The 19687-nt window shown below is 49.4% G+C and overlaps 1 protein-coding gene across 1 annotated transcript; it reads right to left on the bottom strand.

Moving 5' to 3' along the window:
- Positions 1–352: 352 nt before the first annotated feature.
- Positions 353–19421, bottom strand: DNAJC16 (DnaJ heat shock protein family (Hsp40) member C16). Its single transcript, XM_056865218.1, has 15 exons — positions 19387–19421; positions 13858–14044; positions 13114–13180; positions 11870–12209; positions 11187–11371; positions 10470–10574; positions 8955–9113; positions 7871–8001; positions 6460–6646; positions 4461–4643; positions 3873–3949; positions 2648–2728; positions 2432–2527; positions 1615–1782; positions 353–743 (listed from the first exon to the last, which is right to left on the bottom strand). Exons 2-15 carry the CDS (start codon positions 14022–14024, stop codon positions 353–355), a joined length of 2337 nt encoding a protein of 778 aa, XP_056721196.1. The 5' UTR covers positions 14025–14044; positions 19387–19421.
- Positions 19422–19687: the final 266 nt, after the last annotated feature.

The following is a 19687-nucleotide window of genomic DNA, read 5'->3' as shown; positions in this document are numbered from 1 at the left end:
AGCCGGAGGTTTCCGCCGACGTCGGAGAAAACCCCCAAGGCGGGAACCGAAGCAGGCCGGGAAAGCGGGAAAGAGAGTCCGTCACTGGCTACTGCCTGTCTTCGGTCATGTGGCTCCCAAACATTAGAACCATTTGGTACCAGAGCGGGAGTCAGTGCATTTTTTTATTTCCATCGCTCCTAGGTCGAAAGACATGGGGAAGATGCTTCTAAATTCACTGGGCCTAGGAGAATCTTCTCTAAAAACCTACTGTCTAGTCGACACAACGTAATTCCAGGAAACAAGATGTTTATGGTTGTCCTCTTTGAGTCTGCAGCAGTGATAAGATCCTTTTTTTCCAAACCCCTTTTTTTCAGTCTAGCGCAGGCCACGACGGGATATAAAACCGCTGTAAGGAACCTTCCAGAAGTCTCTCCATCCATAAGGACAGCTTGTTGAGTTTGCTTTTGACCGACCTGGCCCGGGGGCTGCAAGAGGAGGATTTCCCCCGGCTTTCCGCCAGGTCAGGATCGTCGCAGTGCCTGTGGGCATCCGCGTCCTCTTCTGATCTGCGGGGCTTGAAGAGGCAGAAGTACTTTTTGTGGCCGTTCAGGGCCAGGATGTAGCCCGTATAGTCACGTTCCAGGAAATGTTTGTCGTACTGATTGGGGATGGGCGCAGCGTCTTGCGCAAACTCCAGCACGTACTCCAGCCATTCCCGGTGCTTGTCCAGGCTAAGAAAGGAGAAGTGAAGGCAACTGCTCCTGGAGGGGAAGAGGAGAAGAAGTTGACTGAGCGGTCCCCAAGGAGGAGAACTGCAAGGCAATTTATGCTTGGTGATTAGCAGCCATCATTCGGAAGTGACTGTGAAGTTGGCGCATAGAATAGAATCAGAGTTGGAAGGGACCACCAGGGTCATCTAGTCCAACCCCCAGCACAATGCAGGAAACTCACAACTACCTCCCCCCCCACACACCCCCAGTGACCAGAAGATGGCCAAGATGACTTCTTCAGTGACCAGAAGATGGCCAAGATGCATACCTGCTTCGCATTTCTTAAGAGCCCCTTTAACACAACTTTTTGTGTTTACTCCGCCCCCGAGAAAAATCCCCTCAAGGAAGCATGCAAAATCACAGCCGCACGTTAACTATGCAAACGCAAATGAAGGAACGAAGAAGCAGGCGAGTGGGGGGTGGAATTTCTCCTTTTGCGTAGGGACCATGAATAGGTATTTTAAAGGTTGCATTTTTAAAAAGAGCTTTGAGCGAGCATCAAAATTGACCCTGCATAAATAGCCCAAGTCTTAAAAAAACTGCAAGAGAGGAGAACTGAAGTCTTAAGCGCGCGCGCACACACACCCACACATAGAGAGAGAACACGCAGGAAAGCATCAGAACATACACCTGAAATGATTCATTGTTTCAGACCGGTATTCACTGCTGGAAAGGGAGGTCACGCCCACGGCTCCTAAAGGAAGCTCTGCTGATTTATTGCTTTGGGGTTTTTTCTTGCATTCGGTTATTTTCATTCTCTAAACTATGGAGAGTACCTTTGCAGAAAGGTCGCGCAAAAACGAATGAAAGGAACCGTACGCTGGGGAATTAACTCGCGGTGGAGAAAGCGTCCTGTACCCACCCGGTGAAGGTGTAGACCTCCAGGGCGAACTTCTGAAGCAGAGGTGTCTTGGTGGCGTTCGAAAGGATCAGCACCACGTTCATGTGCCCGGGCCTCAGGCGCACCAAGTTGCTCATGTAGGTGATGTCCGTCAGTTCCGTCACCTCGACAAAACCCTTCTTGGGGACCCTGAAAGAACCGGAGGCGTTTTATGGGGTTACGGGAGAGCCATGCTTCGGAAGTGCAGCGAAGGCCGTGCATGAGTTGCAGGGAACTGGAGGCCAGCTAAAAAAATCAATCGCCCGCCAAGTTGTGGAATTTAAGGTTAATGGGATATGCTGTTTGGAACGCTGAATGGAAGCAGGTCGGGGAATTTGCTCCCTGCTTCCTGTGCAAAACCGCAAGAGTGCATTTTTCTTACTGTTTCAGCAATTTAGAATTTGAGACTTGGAGAGACAAGACACAGATCTTGCTGTCCGTTGTTAGAAACTCTCTTTTTTACAGAGGGGAGGGGGGAGGGTTGCCAGATCCAGGTTGGGAAACTCCTGGAGATTTGGGCATGGAGCCTGAGGAGGACAGGGACCTCAGTGGGGTACGATGCCATAGAGTCCATCCTCCATAGCATCTATTTTCTCCAGGAGATCGGATATCTGTAGTCTGTAACTCCGGGGGATCCCTAGGTCCCGCCTGGAGGCTGGGTTCCCTACTTGTGAACCAGCCAGGGCAGACAACGCTAGGCTGGGCAGAACCCCCCGAGGGTCGTATCTTCTTGCCCAGTGCCCTTTACGGCCACCTTGCCTCTGCCCTGGAGAAACAGGAGGGCATATTTCAGAGGCACCTGTTATCTTTCGTGAAGCCTGTGTCATTCTTCTCGCTCTTTGAGGGGGGTTCGTCTTTCATGGGAGGAGGCAAATCTCTCTCGTCACCCGAGTCACTGAAGAATAAAACAGAGCAGCGACGAAAAGCGAAAATTAACATCGATTCAGGAACTGGAGATCAAAAAACCCAATGAGCGAGAACGGGGGGAGGGGGGAGAAGAAGGGATGCTGCTTACCTGAAAGCTTGAATAATAACCGTCCCAAAAAGAATGAAGAGCGCTGAGAAGATCAGAGATAAGAGGGGCATCATTTCCCGCCTGCAAGAGAGGCCACAAGTGAAGGCCAGCCACAGACGGGCACCCGCGGCCTGTCACTGCTTGGTCCAGGGACTCCTTTTCACCCCCTACCTTCGGGATAAGGACCAAGCTTCCAAATGAGGGTGAAATGGTGCCAGCTTAGGAATTAGCCCCCTTTTGGGTCTCTACAGCCGCTCACCTCGTGACGTCTCAGCTTCCTTCTCCCGATCTCCCAAGAGCTGTGCGCCTCGGCCGTTTCCTGGGCATGGGCTCTCAACTTCTCACCTACGCTCGCCTCTTTCCTACCGAGGCTGCTCTTTTCAAGGGAGGCCAGGGATGGAAGGAGATGCCTGCCCAGCAGGGGCTTCCTAACCAGCCACCTAGGCTTTTCCCCCATCCAAGCCAAGCAGGGAAGCAAGCCGAAGGTTTGGCAGGGATGAGGTGAGAGATGCTATCCCGCTGACAACTTGTAGCGAGCGCAATAGATATAACTATGGCTTATTGATGGCTCAGGAACCAAAAAAGATGGTGCTGCCTCCTGGGGGTGTCAAATGTCTGTACCCCAAAGAGCTGAGCCCCCCCCCCCCAAATACTTCTAATTCGGTAAAATTTACAATTTGCAATTGTGGTAACATAGGCAGGTTGTGATCCACAAAGCTGGGTCCTTGGACTGATCCAGCAAGGGAATCCTATCTTTAAAAGAAGAGTTGGTTTGCATATGCCAACTTTCTCTAGAAGAATCAAACTGGCTTACAATCGCCTTCCCTTCCCCACCCCACAACAGACCCCCTGGGAGGTAGGTGAGGCTGAAAGAGCTCTAAGAGAGCGGTGACTAGCCTAAGGTCACCCAGCTGGCTTCATGTGTAGGAGTGGGGAAACAAATCCGGTTCACCAGATTAGCCTCTGCCGTTCATGTGGAAGAGCGGGGAATCAAACCAGGTTCTCCAGATCAGAGCCCACTGCTCCAAACCACCGCTCTTAACCACTACACCACGCTGGCTAGGAAAATTCTCAAGGGAAATGGAGCTCGCGCCGATTTTTCCTGAAGGAACTGTGTCTTTCCGGTCCCTCTCAAGAAGCTTAAATATCCTGGGCTGTTTTATGGATTGTGTAGTAAAAGATGAAATTCAACAGCAACGTTTGGTTTTGAGCCCAGAACCCGTACCAATTGCTATGGAAGAGGCTGTCCCAGCATTCCGAGAGATAGTCGCCAGCAGAATAGATCCAGCGGAGAAAGAAAACCTGAGCAGGAAGAGGAAGGACAGGGTTAGCGCCACAAAGCGCTCTCTCCTCTCTGCACCCACAACCACTGGGAACGCTTCTGGTTACATCACCTCAAGGGCTAGGGCTTAGCAGGGGCTACTCTTGCACTGGTTTGGCAGCACAGCAAGTATGCCGAGGATGGGGCAGTGAGTTCATCCTCAGCTGCAAAACCTAGAGCTTCTTGGAGCCGAATTCACAGGGCCACCATCCCTGCCCCACTGAGGGCCCTTTCCCATTCATGTTCGCTGATGTGCTCTCCTTGTGGCTCAGAGGTAGAGCCTCTGCTTGGCATGCAGAAGGTCCCAGGTTCAATCCCCGGCACCTCCAGTTAAAGGGACGAGGCAAGTAGGAGATGGGAAAGACCTCAGCCTGAGACCCTGGAGAGCCGCTGCCGGTCTGATAGACAATACTGACTTGGATGGACCGAGGGTCTGATTCAGTAGAAGGCAACTTCATGTGTTCATGCATGAGAACCGTCAATGCCACTTACAGGAGCGAGCTCGTCGTTCAAGTCTGCCAGGACAGTGTCGGAAGAGAGGAATCCAGGGTCTGTCCTTAACTGGTCCAACATATCCAGGAGGATGAAGTTGTCTGCTTTGTGGCCGCTCCAGGGATCTTCCAGAGCTTTATAGGCCACCCGGCCAGCATTGTTGCGCCTCTCCAGGATGACCACCTGGACGAGAGGACAAAGGACCAGACAGTAGTTGGGTGGGGCAGGCTACACACATTGAAAAGTCATTAAAGAAAACAGCTGGAGGCAAAGCAGACACTCGTTATCAGCCTCTCCCCAATGACAATGAAGCAACACAAAATAATTTCCTTAAGGTGAGAGAGGGGGCATAACTAAAGCCTTGGAGCATTGATCCCGGTGCCCGCAATATGAGTTTGCAGGAATCCTTTGTCCAAGACAGAAGAGGAAGAAATGGTACATTACTACCTCCCCCTCACCAAACCCCCAGTGACCCATGCCCAGAAGATGGCAACAAAAACCCTCCAGGATCCTTATATGGGAGGGGCCGTGGCTCAGTGGCAGAGCATCTGCTTGGCATGCAGAAGGTCCCAGGTTCAATCCCTGGCATCTCCAGTTAAAGGGACTGGGCAAGTAGGTGATGTGAAAGACCTCTGCCTGAGACTCTGGAGAGCTGCTGCTGGTCTGAGTTGACAGTACTGACTTTGATGGACCAAGGGTCTGATTCGGTATAAGGCAGCTTCATGTGTTCATCCCTGGCCAATTTGGCCTGTAGGAAAATTCCTTCCTGACCCCCAAGGGGCGATCAGAATTTCCCTGGGCATGAAAGGGCCACGAGAGCCAAGAACTGACGCAACCCTTCCTGCCCTCCCTCTCACGATCTGCCTAGGTTCACAGAATCAGCATTGCTGACAAGCGTCCATCTAGCCTCTATTTATTACGTAATAAATTTTAACACTAACAGTTGGAGCTGGAAAGTGCTGTCAAGTGGCGGCTGACTTATGGCGACCCCGTAGGGTTTTGAAGGCAAGAGGCGTTCAGAGGTGGTTTTGCCATTGCCTGCATCCAAATGCGAACCAGAGCCCACCCTGTTTCAACTTCCAAGATCTGAAGAGATCAGGCTAGCCTGGGCAAGCCAGATCAGTTACTTGCGTATTATTCTCAGGCCTCACATCATCTGCCGTTGTCCGATACATTTCTACCCTACTCTTCTCCCAAGGCGCTCAGAGCAGCAAACAAGCAGCTCCCCTCTCCACTAATGCAGCATCACCACAGTCCTGTGAGGTAGGTACAGCTGAAAGAGCGCATGACTGACTCACTGCTACCCCATGTGTTTACTGGCTGGGAGGGGACTTGAACTGGGACCTCCCCCTTTTCATAGGCCATTTTTGCATGGTCAATTTTGATGCTCGCTCAAAGCTCTTTTTTAAAATGCGACTTTAAAAATGCCTTTTCACAGTCCCGACACAAAAGGAGATGTTCCACTCCCCCTCACCTGCTCCTTTGTTCCTGTTTACATATCTATTAGCATATGCATAGCTAACGCGCCTCTGTTGTTTTGCATTGTTCCTTGAGGGGGGATTTGTCATGGCAAACACCAAAGGTCGCATTAAATGGGCTCTTTTGTAATGTGAAGCAGGTATGCCCCGGCTTCGCAGTCACTTCCGGAATGATGGTTCAGCGTGCAAAATTCAAAAAAATATGAAGGGCAATTCAGCCTGGAACGCGCTGCTAATTACCATGCAAAAATGGCCATAAGGGGAGATGCCTAGCAGGTCAAGTTTAATCTGCTCAATTTAACGAAACACATCGGTCACCGATTCCACAACTTTTACTGGTTCCAGCAACACCCATTCCACAGGGCACAACGTTGTGTCCCCATTTCAGTTTGATATTATTTATAAGCTTCTTTAAGGGGCCTGTCCCAAAAGACACAGGGTGAGTTGAGCTACACATTTAAAAACCAAACAGAAGAGCAAGCAAGATTCAGTTGAGCTGGGCAGACACGCAGAATACTCACGGCAGACTTCCCCCAGAACTTGTCGTCGTCGTCTGGCAGCACAGTCCGGGCAAACTCCCGCTGGCTGCTCCCGTAGACGTGGACGAACTTCAGGGTGTCTTTGGTGTTTGCCATGGCGAAGGCTAGAAACGCGTCGTAGCTCGCGGCAAACTTGTCGCCCTCGCCAGTAATCAAAACCACACAGTACCTAGACCGACACCAAGGAAAGAGAGTTCAAGATCTCCCAAGGGAAATGAAAGACTGGTGTCCTTGAGGGAACCGTGTTGAAGGCAGGTGGATGTCAAGGGAAGCTCAATCTCCTCAACGAGTGACCAGACTGGACCTGGAAGCAGAACTACACAGGAAGCTGCCTTACGTACTGAGTCAGACCCCTGCTCTGACCGGCAGCCGCTCTCTGGTGTCTTAAGAGGGCTTTCACATCATCTACTACCTGAGCCTTTTATTAAACTGGAGATGCCGGAAACCTAACCAGCAACCCTCTGCATGGAAAGGGGATGCCCTACCATTGAGCCACAGCACATCCTATCAAGCCCTTATTCAAGCAACACAGGGTGGTCCTTTTGTTAGCCCTGCTGGTAGGGCAAAGCTCTTTTCATCAGCTAAGCTCTAGGGAAGCTTGGAGGCGATATTTCTCAGCCGTTTTTTCTCATGCATACCTATTTTCTCTCCAGTATCAGAGGAGTATGCCAATTATATTAGGTGCTGTGAAACACAGGCAGGATGCTGCTGCAGTCGTCTTGTTTGTGGGCTTCCTAGAGGCACCTGGCTGGCCACTGTGTGAACAGACTACTGGACTTGATGGGCCAAGCTTGGTCTCACCCAGCATGGCTTCTCTTATGTTCTTATGTTTTGTCATCTTGCTCCTGGGTGTGGGATGAAGCTGACAGACATCCATGCTCTTGAAAGCCAGGCAATGCCTACTCTCCATGCTGAATTAAGTTCTTTGCATAAGAGGGAGGGCAGGAAGGGATGAGTCAGTGTTTGGCTCTTGTGGCCCTTTCTTATATGCCCGGGGTAATGCACATTTCCACTTTGGGGTCAGGAAGCAATTTCCCTTCAGGCCAGACTGGCCAGGGAACCTGGAGGGTTTTTTGCCTTCCCCTGGGCTTAGATCAGGGGTCACTAGGGGTAGGGGAGGTAGTTGTACATTTCCAGCGTTGTGCAGGGGGTTGGACTAGATGACTACTTGAGATACCTTCCAGCTCGAAGTTTTGTATGGTACTATGACAAAGATTCACTGAAGTATGGGAAGCTCAGAGGAAAGTACAATATGAGCTTGGAAAACCAGTCCTAACAGGGGAAGTTCTCAAGAACAGCCCACCCCTTTGATCAACACATACAAAGAAGCCCTGTCGTCAAATGCAGAAACCTCATAAACTGGCCACATGGAGCCATCTGTCTTGTGTCTTACTTGCGCTGCCTGTGTGATTTTTTCACCGGACACAGCTCCTGGAACAGCTTCTGGCTGGTGAGCCGGGATGCCATCAGGAACTTGTTCTGGGAAAGGAAGTCATCGATAAGCTGTTTCTTCATACCCCGGGCCTAGAAGAAAGGAAACACCCGTAAACGTCAGTGAAGACTGGAAGAAACTTAAGTTGTGACTTTTAAGGGATTTAAATCCCTTTTTTTTTTTTTTTTTGCTGTCAAGCCACTGGAGACTTATCGTGACCCTGTAGGGTTTTCAAGGCAAGAGACGCTGAGAGGTGGTTTAACATTGCCTGCCTCTGTGCAGCGACCCCGGTATCCCTTGGTGGTCTCCCATCCAGGTACTAACTTGGGTCAACCTTCCTTAACTTCTGAGATCTAGCCCAGGCTATCCAGATCAGGGCTAAATGCATTTACAGATTCCCAAAAACTTCAAAGTGTGTTCTTTTTAAGCTGTTGAAGGAACAGCGAACCAAATTTAGAGTTCGTGAGAAGAAAAGCTATTAAACAGTTGTTAGAAAGAAAAATAATTAGAGTTGGTCACTTTTGTCATCCGTTAATACTGAAACGCACATCATCGCGCGTTTGGCTCATGAAAGTGTCCACTACAATAAATGCAGGTCTTGGAGGAAGAGGAGGAAAAAGAAGACGAGGAGGAAGAGGGAGGAAGAGAAGTTTGTTTTTATATGCCAACTTTCTCTACCACTTAAGGAAGAATAAAACCGGCTTACAATCACCTTCCCTCCCCCTCCCCACAACAGACACACTGTGAGGTAGGTGGGGCCGAGAGAGTGTGACTAGCCCAAGGTCACCCAGCTGGCTTCATGTGTAGGAGTAGGGAAACCAATCCAGTTCACCAGATTAGCATCCGCCGCTCATGTGAAGGAGTGGGGAATCAACCTGGGTTTCTCCAGATCAGAGTCCACCGCTCCAAACCACTGCTCTTAACTCTACACCACACTGGCTCTCAGCGCCCTTGGGTTTTGCCTCCGATTGACAATACTGAGCAAAATGACTCGTGTAACAAGATAGAGTCCAGGCAGCCTCACGTGGTAATTGGAGAACAATACCTGGACGACGTCGGCAGGCTTGTCAACGTGTTCCTTGAAGACCATCATGGTAGGCGTGTAGACGTTGATGTTATACTGGCTGGACAGCTCTTCGGTCCCTCGGAGACCCACATACACGTATCCAAAGGATAAGTAGTCTCTGTATGCAAACGCAGTCAGCTGGAAGGAATGACATGCAAAGTCGGGTGAACACAGAACACTTTGGCGCTCCGATACAATCTGGATAAAGGGGTTGGCTGCTCTTATACAGTTGTTGACACAGAAAAGGTAAGGAAACCTCCCGCATTGCCAGACAGAGTTTGGAATATGCAAGGATTGTTAAAACACACACACACACACACACATATTGCATTATTCATGATATGTGTGTGTGTTAAGTGCCGTAAAGTCGCTTCCAACTCATGGTGACCCCAAAATGTCCCAAAATGTCCTATCGTTGACAGCCTTGCTCAGATCTTGCAAACTGAAGGCTGTGGCTTCCTTTATTGAGTCAATCCATCTCTTGTTGGGTCTTCCTCTTTTCCGGCTGCCCTCAACTTTTTCTAGCATGACTGTCTTTTCCAGTGACTCTTGTCGTCTCATGACGTGACCAAAATACGATAGTCTCAGTTTAGTCATTTTAGCTTCTAGGGTCAGTTCAGGCTTGATTTGATCTATAACCCACTGATTTGTTTTTTTGGCAGTCCACGGAATCCGTAACACTCTCCTCCAACACCACATTTCAAAGGAATCTATTTTCTTCCTATCAGCTTTCTTCACTGTCCAGCTTTCATGCCCATACATAGTAATAGGGAATACGATGGCATGAATTAATCTAGTCTTGGTGGCCAGTGACATCCTTACACTTCAAAATATTTTCTAGCTGCTTTATGGCTGCCCTTCCCAGTCTCAATCTCCTTCTAATTTCTTGGCTGCAGTCTCCCTTTTGGTTGATGATGGAGCCAAGGAAGAGAAAGCAAATTGGATGTTGCACCCTAGATTGTGACACGTTCCCAGTGTGGCAAGGTGCATCTTCCATTCCGATTCACACTTTTGACATGAACTTAGGTATATGAAAAAAGCCCCATGGCGCAGAGTGGTAAGCAGCAGTACTGCAGTCCAAGCTCTGCTCACGACCTGAGTTCGATCCCGACGGAAGCCGGTTTCAGGTCGCCGGCTCAAGGTCAACTCAGCCTTCCAGCCTTCCGAGGTCGGTAAAACGAGTACCCAGCTTGCTGGGGGCAAAGTGTAGACTGGGGAAGGCAATGGCAAACCGCCCCGTAAACACAGTCTGCCTAATAAACGTCATGATGTGATGTCACCCCATGGGTCAGTAATGACCCGGTGCTTGCACAGGGGACTACCTTCATGTTTTTAGTACAGGAAGCTTCCAAAAGCTAGCTGTAAAGATCGCATCCTTCAAGAAGGCTCCAAGAAAGAAGCCAGAAGGGTACCACACCTTTATTCGAAGGAAGCCCCTCTTGATCCCTGAAGGGGGCATTATGAAGCTATGCTGAACAGCGAAGCTCTCTTTACCTTGTATAACAGCGGAACGCGAGGCATGTGGTCAAACAGAAGCACTTGTGGCTTGTTCTCTTTCTTCCAGTTTGACAGGAATCTGACGTAGTTTTTATCTGTAATCTTTAACGTAAAAGCAGAAATATCAGTTTCCAAACACGGGGGGGGGGGGGGGAGAAGTGAGATTCAGTAGAAGGCAGCATCGTGTGTGGAAGTACTTCTTCTCATAAGGACATGAACATAAGAAGCTGCCTTATACTGAATCAGACCCTTGGTCCATCAAGGTCAGTATTGTCTACTCAGACTGGCAGCGGCTCTCCAGGGTCTCGGGCAGAGGCCTTTCACATCACCTTCTACCTCATCCTTTAAACTGGAGATGCCAGGGATTGAACTTGGGACCTTCTGCTTGCCAAGCAGATGCTCTACCACTAAGCCATGGCCCCCTATGGAATTCACAGCCACTAGCTCAGATGGCTTTGAACAGGGACTACACAAATGCATGGAGGGATAAATGGAACCTCCCTGTTTAGGAGCGGCACACCTGTGAACACTGGGTTCTGGGAGAGAGCAGCAGGGGGAGGCTGTTGCCCTCATTCCCGGCACATGAGCTTCTCCGAGATGCCTGGTTGGCCGCCACAGAAAACCAGCTGCTAGACTCAACGGACCTTCCGGCATGATTCAGCAGGAAAGTCCGTATCGGCAGCCTCCAAGAGCAAATTTCTTGGCGCAAATTACCTTCTCCACAAGGTTCCCCGGAAGAAGACTCTCCACAAACTGGCGCAGGTTCTCCCGCACAACTGCGTTGTGGAAAAAGGTTATCCTCCCGTTAATGAGTCCCAGGATCGAGGGGGTGCTGTGGGCCCCCAGGTGGTGCGCCAGGCGCCTCTCGTAACCAGCATGAACGACGCCGATTCCCACACCTGAAAGAGGCAAGTGAGGCCAGTGACGAAAGACATCCCGGGAAAAGCCGAATTGGATTTGTTTTCTCTGCTGAGCTTTAAGGCCGGCATTGAGGAGAAAAAACATCGACACTAGAAAGCTGCGATTACGCCTTAAGTTGCAGAATCTGGCAGGCTCAATGGAAGGAGACTGTGGGGGAATGTTTATTGCACAAACCACGGCTGCAACTCAGATGCTCTGGCTACCGTAGAGACATCTCCCTCTCTCTGCTTTAGATAAGTTCGGCGACACAAATAGGGAAATTTATTTCATTTATTTATTTTATTTTTGCAATTTATAGCCCGCCCTGACTGCAAACTCTCCTCCCCTTGGAGAATGAGCAAAGCAAGAGCTTGTGTGTCATTTGGCAGTAACGCCAGATGACTTAGAGGCGAGGGATAAGACAACCAGGAAATGGTATGTTGCTCAGGGCAGGCATTCAGACCAATCAAACGAGCCGGAGCTCGCTCTTTTCTCACCCAGAGCTTCCAACTCCTGCACCACCTCCTTCCACACAGGCTCGATGTGGATGCAGCTGAAGCACCAGTCCGAGGTGATTTTGATGAGGTAGGGCTTTTTGAAGCTGTCGGGCACGATCTCATTGACGTAGTGCGAGAAGTGCAGCAGGTACTTCTCGTCGGAGGAGTCCCGGCGGTCCGAGTTGTAGGGGAAGTGGAAGAAGGACTCGTCGAAGTAGAAGCTCTCGTGGAAGTGGTGGAACTGGCGCTGCTGGTGCTGCTGCTGCTGGGGAAAGCCCTGGTTCTCCCCCACGTCGCCATAGCGATCAAAATTTAATCTCTTCTCCTCATTGGAAAGGATCTGGACAGGGTTAAAAAAACGGAACTTTATAGCCTGAATCTCTGGAAAAGACTCCGCATTAGGATAGTATAAGTTAAACATGCCACTGTATTTGTTTTCAGTCCCTCTGAGCCGAGAAAGCCCTGGTTCTCCCCCACGTCGCCATAGCGATCAAAATTTAATCTCTTCTCCTCATTGGAAAGGATCTGGACAGGGTTAAAAAAACGAAACTTTATAGCCTGAATCTCTGGAAAAGACTCCGCATTAGGATAGTATAAGTTAAACATGCCACTGTATTTGTTTTCAGTTGGTTTAAGTGTTACAAAAACAAGACTACCAGGCCAGGATCCCTATCAAAAAGGCAGGTTTTAAGCAATACCTACAAAAATTTTGCAGCCCTGATAGCCCAGCCTAGCCTTATCTCGACAGATCTCGGAAGCTTCAGCCAGTCAGCCATGGTTAGCACTTGGATGGGAGACCACCAAGGATGTTCAGGGTTGCGACGCAAAGGCAGGCAAAGGCAACCCACCTCTGAACGTCTCTTGCCTTGAAAACCCTACGGCAGGGGTTTCAAACTCATTTGTTACGAGGACCGGATATGACATAAATCTCACACAGATGTTAAACAAACTGGTGAATGAGTGAACTCCATACTTTCCTTGAGCAGAAGTGAATTTTCACAATTATATTTCATTCGGTACTTTTCATGGTCCCATGACCCTGCTCCCTATTTTTTCCCATACTTCCTACAGAAAAGATCTGCCTAAAGAAAACCGACTGCATTGTATCTTTAGAAGTTGGCTCTAGACCAGGGAAGCTTACACTGGAACAAAACTCGGTTAGTCTTTGAGGTGCCTCTAGACTCCTGCTTATTTTTGACTAGAACAGTCCTCCCACCACACACACACGCCCAAGCATTTAATACCTCGTAGGCCTTGCTAATTTGTATGAACTTATCTTCTGCTCCAGGGTCCTTGTTTTTATCTGGATGCCTGAAATGAAAGAAGAAATGAGGAAGAGTCAGTGGTTTGATCTGAGGCCGCCAGCTTTCAGTTCAGTTCGGGTACTGCAGGCAAAACTTAATCTCTTTGACGTTTGAACGGGCTTATTATGGGGGGGGTGTTATTTCCTGTACTTCGAGCATTGCACAGTGCAGGGGGGGGAACCCTCCTTGAGTGGAGTTAATTTCATATGCCAATGGCTGAACAGAGGCTGGAAACAGAGACAAGGAATTAGAGCTACCTCCGGGCAAAAAAAGAAAAAGCCTTGCGTAGTTCCCTTATTGTTTCCGAGACTCAAAGAGAGTCTGCCCACTCATTTTCCCGTGGCTACTGAAAGCTGCGTGGGCTGGAACCACAGCCTGGTTTTTCTTTTTAATACTCCATAAACACCCATTACTGTGTTAGAAGAAAAATATCACGCCATAAGAACGAAAGAAAGGCCCTGCTGGATCAGACCAAGGCCCATCAAGTCCAGCAGTCTGTTCACCCAGTGGCCAACCAGGGGCCTCTAGGAAGTTCACAAACAAGAGCATCAAATCAGAGTATCAGTCCATCTTGCTCGATAGTGCCCATTCTGACCTGCCACAGGTGAATGTAACAAGGCAGCAAAGGATGACAGGATGACAGGCCTTGCAAGCAAGTGACAGAAGCCGGATCGATTCACATACCATTCCCGGGCAAGCTTCTTATACGCTTTTTTAATGTCCGCCTGGCTAGCCGTCCTGCTGACGCCCAGAATTTGATACGGGTCGAAGTCGACAGCGGATAAGATTTGCAAGGCCAGGATAAGAAACAGAACCAGAGCCAGGGAGATGCTTAACCTTTTCGTTTCCATGTTGCTTTCCTTCAGAGAACCTGCAAAGAAGGTTTTCCACAGGTTTAACAGGCAAGGGTTCCGCTCTAAGGGTTCCTTAGAGTGGTTTCTCAGTGGAACAGGCTTCCTCGGGAGGTGGTATGCTCTCCTTCCCTAGAGGTTTTAAGAAGAGGTTAGATGGCCATCTGTCAGCAATGCTGATTCTATGACCTTAAGCAGATCATGAGAGGGAGGGCATCTTGGCTTTCTTCTGGGCATGGAGTAGGGGGTCACTGGCGGGGGAGGTAGTTGTGAATTTCCTGCATTGTGACAGGGGTTGGACTAGATAACCCTGGTGGTCCCTTCCAACTCTATGATTCTAAGGGGCGAAATTAGGGACCACATATGGAGAAGCGTGGCAGTCGCTATCATGGGTCCCCTACTGCTTCCTCTCCCCATCTCAGCCACAGCTTCTTCAGGACTTTAGCAATGTATGCGATCCTAGACAACTTTAAAAGGAGACAAATGCAGAGGACAGATCTAGTGACAGCTGTTAGACATGATGCATAAATAGAACCTTCACGTTCAGAGGCTGTGTACCTGAATACCAGCTTTGGTACCACTAGAGAGGCCTAACCCTCTAGGCAAGTAGGTGATGTGAAAGACCTCTGCCTGAGACCCTGGAGAGCCACTGCCGGTCTGAGTGGACAATACTGACTTTGATGGACCAAGGGTCTGATTCCGTATAAGGCAGCTTCATGTGTTCAACCCAGCTCCTTTTATCAGCAAACTCAGTTGCAAAACTACAATATGTTGATCCAAATATAAATGAAGTTAGGAACACAACTGGAGGCTGACAAGGAAGTGGAAAATCTCATTCCGAACCCAAAGATGAATACACGTGTAGCCAGTGGGGCATGGGAGATGTTGCAGCTGGACCACCCTTATGTTCAAATCTTACAAATGAAGAAATGTAATAAAGGGATTTCTGGAATACTGGTGAGTGGGGATGGAAACGGACAGTGATTTCTAGAAACCAGACAATACACGCTAAGTTGCAAGCATGAAAAAACGCTTTAGATTCCTAGGTGCAAACATCACACTTCTAAACAAGAGCAACTGGGGACTTCTCGTAGCCCGAAAATTCATGTGTCAGGCTGGGTCTATAGAGGCAGAAAAATTATGAGGCAGCCAGTATGGAGTATCAGTATTGTCAGAGGTCGCCTTGCACTCCCCGTGCGTTTTGCCCAGGTTTTGTGGATTCTGTCTAAAACAGCATCCAGAAAACAGGGGCAAAACACGCAGAAACGCGCGGGGAGAGCAAGGCGACCTCTGACGGGAAAGGCATGCATAAGCAAAAGGAAGCCCCAAAGCAGTCGGCAGGGTGACCGTGAGGGAAACAGTCCTGCTTAAATGGCCTTGGTCAGCAAGACACATACAACAAAAGTTGACATCAAACCATAGAATCTAGATATTTCCTGGGATGGATAATATGGTTAGGGAATCTGGCCATCACACATACTTGGTCAATTTCTTGTACTTGGTCAAGTACTTGTATATGCCATGGAATTTAGACAAAGAAAAACACTTTTCATAACAGAAACTTTGAATTGGTTCTTGTGGGTTATCCGGGCTGTGTAACCGTGGTCTTGGTATTTTCTTTCTTAACATTTCGCCAGCAGCTGTGGCAGGCATCTTCCTCTGAAGATGCCTGCCACAGCTGCTGGCGAAACGTTAAGAAAGAAAATACCAAGACCACGGTTACACAGCCTGGATAACCCACAAGAACCAATGAACTCTGACCATGAAAGCCTTCGACAATATTTAGAAACTTTGAATCTCCAGACAACCTTTTCAACCACTGAGAAATCCTTGAGTATCTACTAGGGGGCCCTGCAGGTTTCTGAAGCACGCGTTAATATACACCCTCAGTCCACAGAGTACTCTGGCCGGTGACGCAAGGCTTTGCTATCGTCCCACATCAACAGGGAATGCTACCGAGAGCACCACTCTGCTGAAGCTGTGGGTTTCAGAGGTCGATTGGTAATGGTTAAGTGAGCTGCTCTACCACTGCTGATCTCACCAATAAGCTTCACAGGAGCCCCACAGCTTCCCAAACTAGTTTGGAAACCGGTGTTTCAGAAGCAACAACCCCAGCCAGCAATGCACCTGTGTGCGGCCTCAGTCGCTTCTACATTAGCCTAATCAGGGATGGGTACACACACGACAGCTACCCTGCTTTCAGATCAGCATGATAGCTTGCCGGGGGCGGTTTCCAATTTCAAGCTCAGCATCAGAAGAATTCAACAAACTAGCTTCGATCTGCATCTATTTCAATCATTCTAAACTCTGTCAAAGACCTACCCCTGTGGGAAGAAATGAAATGTTTGTTTATTACATTTTGTAATCACTATGCAATTCTGGAACACCCTTCCAGGGATGTCCGCCAGGCCTGACTCCTAATATTTTTTCTATTGATTGCTGGAAACTGTTCTCTTTAAGAGAGGACCTTTGATTTGTAAGCAGTTTTAAATTGCTGACTTGAGCAGTTGAGCCAGTTTGTCATTGCTTTGCATTTATGTGTTGCTTAAATGTGCTTTATTGGTGACTATTTTTTAAATATAATTTGGAAATCTAAAAGGCTGCTTTGAGCTGGTTACTGTTTCCATAAATGCTTTCAGGTGTTTCGATTGCTCTAAATTTGATGCAGCCAGGAAACCCACAAGCACAGAATGAAAGCAATTGGCTCCTCTTGCTGTTGTCCGACCCCCCCAAAGTGTTCACGGAGGTTCCCATTACGCCATCATGCCAGATAGCAACTAATGGACTTACCCTCCCTGAATGTGTTTAGTTCCTTTTCAAATCCATCTAAGCTAGTGTCCATCACTATACGTTATACTCAAGAACTTTTAAAAATAATCATGTGTCATGTGAAGAAATAATTTGTTTTGGGTGCCTTGAATCTAATTCCCCACTCTGGCTGTCCTAGAGTGTTAATATTCTAGGGAAGGGAGAAAAAGTCATCTCTCCCCACACAGTGCCTATTTTTTTTAAACCTCTACCACACCTCTACCTGCCCAAACTCTCCAGCAGAACAGGTGCTTCACCTCCATTTGAGTTTTGCCTTAGGATGGTGGTTAGTGCCATTCCTGCCTTCCCCACAGAGTAGGACTACAACAGCCAAAACAGAAAACGAATAACAAAGATTCAGAAATACTTTAATAACCAGGGTGCAGAGATGCCTCCCAAGGGCAGCGTGCCAACCCCTTGGTCTAATCCAAATGGAGTGAAATGATCTCACCTATTTTTAAAAAACCAGGAACAAGGTATTTTATGCCATGGAACACATGCGGCACAAAACCAGAACAAGTGGAGCAGAAAGCGTATAAGGGTCAACTTGCAGTCTCAACCTGCACATAATTCAGGATTCCCAAAAAGGACACAGCAGATCACATTTAACCTAGCAGGGGCTAAGAATCACTGCTATGAACCACAAATGCACGGGTCGTCCACAGGTTAGTTCACTCCCTCTCAGACTCAGCTGCTCCACCCCATTGGTCTGTAAGAGAGGCATAAGACCCCCCCCACCCATCTGACAGGCCTATTACAATGTGATAACATAAGGAAAGTGCTTTGAACACTGAGACCAGCATAGAAAAGCAACACATTACTCAAATTGCAAAAGAGCAACCAGATAAGATGACTCCAAAGTGAGGCCCGAGGGAAGGCTGGCTGAATGAACACATTAAGCTGCCTTCCACTGAATCAGACCCTTGGTCCATCAAAGTCAGTATTGTCTACTCTGACTGGCAGCGGCTCTCCAGGGTCTTAGGCAGAGGTCTATTCACACCACCTATTTGCCCAGTCCCCTTAACTAGAGATGCCGGGGATTGAACCTGGGACCTTCTGCATGCCGAGCAGAGGCTCTACCACTGAGCCGCAGCCCCTCCCCAAAATAAGAGTTGAACACATGAAGCTGCCTTATACTGAATCACACCCTTCGTCCATCGAAGTCAGTATTGCCCACTCAGACTGGCAGCGGCTCTCCAGGGTCTCAGGCAGAGAGGTCTTTCACATCGCCTGCTACTTGCTCTTTAACTGGAGACACCAGGGATTGAACCGGCGAACTTCTGCATGCCGAGCGGAGGCTCTTCCACTGCTCAGCGGTAGACTGCTCAGCGGTAGAGCATCTGCTTGGCATGCAGAAGGTCCCAGGTTCAATCCCCGGCATCTCCAGCTAAAGGGACTAGGCAAGTGTGTGTGTGTTAAGTGCCATCAAGTCGCCTCCGACTCATGGCGACCCCATGAATGAAAGTCCTCCAAAATGTCCTATCTTTGACAGCCTTGCTCAGATCTTGCAAACTGAAGGATGTGGCTTCCTTTATTGAGTTAATCCATCTCTTGTTGGGTCTTCCTCTTTTCCTGCTGCCCTCAACTTTTCCTAGCATGACTGTCTTTTCCAATGACTCTTGTCGTCTCACGACACGACCAAAATACGATAGCCTCAGTTTAGTCATTTTAGCTTCTAGGGTCAGTTCAGGCTTGATTTGATCTATAACCCACTGATTTGTTTTTTTTTGGCAGTCCACGGAACCCGTAACACTGTCCTCCAACACCACATTTCAAAGGAATCTATTTTCTTCCGATCAGCCTTCTTCACTGTCCAGCTTTCACTAGGCAAGTAGGTGATGTGAAAGACGTCTGCCTGAAACCCTGGAGAGCCATGCAGAGGGGCCGTGGCTCAGTGGTAGAGCCTCTGCTTGGCATGCAGAAGGTCCCAGGTTCAGTCCCCGGCATCTCCAGTTAAAGGGACCGGGCAAGCAGGTGATGTGAAAGACCTCTGCCTGAGACCCTGGAGAGCCATGCAGAGGGGCTGTGGCTCAGTGGTAGAGCCTCTGCTTGGCATGCAGAAGGTCCCAGGTTCAGTCCCCGGTATCTCCAGTTAAAGGGACCGGGCAAGCAGGTGATGTGGAAGACTTCTGCCTGAGACCCCGGAGAGACAATACTGACTTTGATGGACCAAGGATCCGATTCAGTATAAGGCAGCTTCATGAGTACCTCTTCTCCGCCCACACCCAAGCTGCCCATTGACAGGCTTCATTCACCCTCCCAGGAAACGCATGCAAAAAAACCAGTCTCCAAGCCCCATCTCCCAAGCATGCCGCTTTGCAGCAAGGAAGCGCCCCTCGTGCATTAGGGCTTCCCAACTGGCACCCCTCTGCAGACAGGCCTCCCTACAGCCACTATGCATTGCTCACTGCCCTCCCCCTCCACGCCTTCCACTGACCGTGGGGAGGGGGGGAAGGGAGGGGGGACCCATTCTCCGCCTCCCTCAGGCCGCGTCACTTTGACAGCTGCCACCCCCCCCCAAATAAACAGCGCACGAAGCCCTCGCCATACCCACCCTGCTTGCGCCGGTCTCCCCGGTCCCCACTTCCGGCTCGGAGGCCCGCCCCTCGCCGCCGTCACCATAGAGACGGCGCGGCGAAGCCCTCATTTCCGGCCTGGACCGGAACTGAAAACGAAGCTCCGCCTCCCTGGGCCGGAAGAAGCCGACAGCGGCCTCCCCCTTTTTACCACAGAGGCCTGGTTGAAAGCGACGTTCCCGCCCGCCGCCGATGCGGCGTCACAATGCGGCGTCGTAGGGTGGGAAGCGGCGCACTGCGCATGCGCGGCCGCTGAGCCGTCGCAACGTTTTTGGACTT

Source organism: Euleptes europaea, chromosome 19 (assembly GCF_029931775.1).
Source record: "Euleptes europaea isolate rEulEur1 chromosome 19, rEulEur1.hap1, whole genome shotgun sequence".
Taxonomy (NCBI): Eukaryota; Metazoa; Chordata; class Lepidosauria; order Squamata; family Sphaerodactylidae; genus Euleptes; species Euleptes europaea.
This window is presented reverse-complemented; position numbering and strand designations above follow the sequence as displayed.

What these genes read in the sequence shown, in the direction of transcription:
- DNAJC16 (XM_056865218.1), bottom strand. Translation starts at nt 14,024, where the DNA reads ATGGAAACGAAAAGGTTAAGCATCTCCCTGGCTCTGGTTCTGTTTCTT. An exon ending in GCAGGAGTTGGAAGCTCTGG is followed by an intron (nt 11,372 to 11,869) that starts GTGAGAAAAGAG and finishes TGCCTCTTTCAG; the next exon opens with GTGTGGGAATCGGCGTCGTT. An exon ending in GGCTTCACGAAAGATAACAG is followed by an intron (nt 1,783 to 2,431) that starts GTGCCTCTGAAA and finishes CGGTTCTTTCAG; the next exon opens with GGTCCCCAAGAAGGGTTTTG.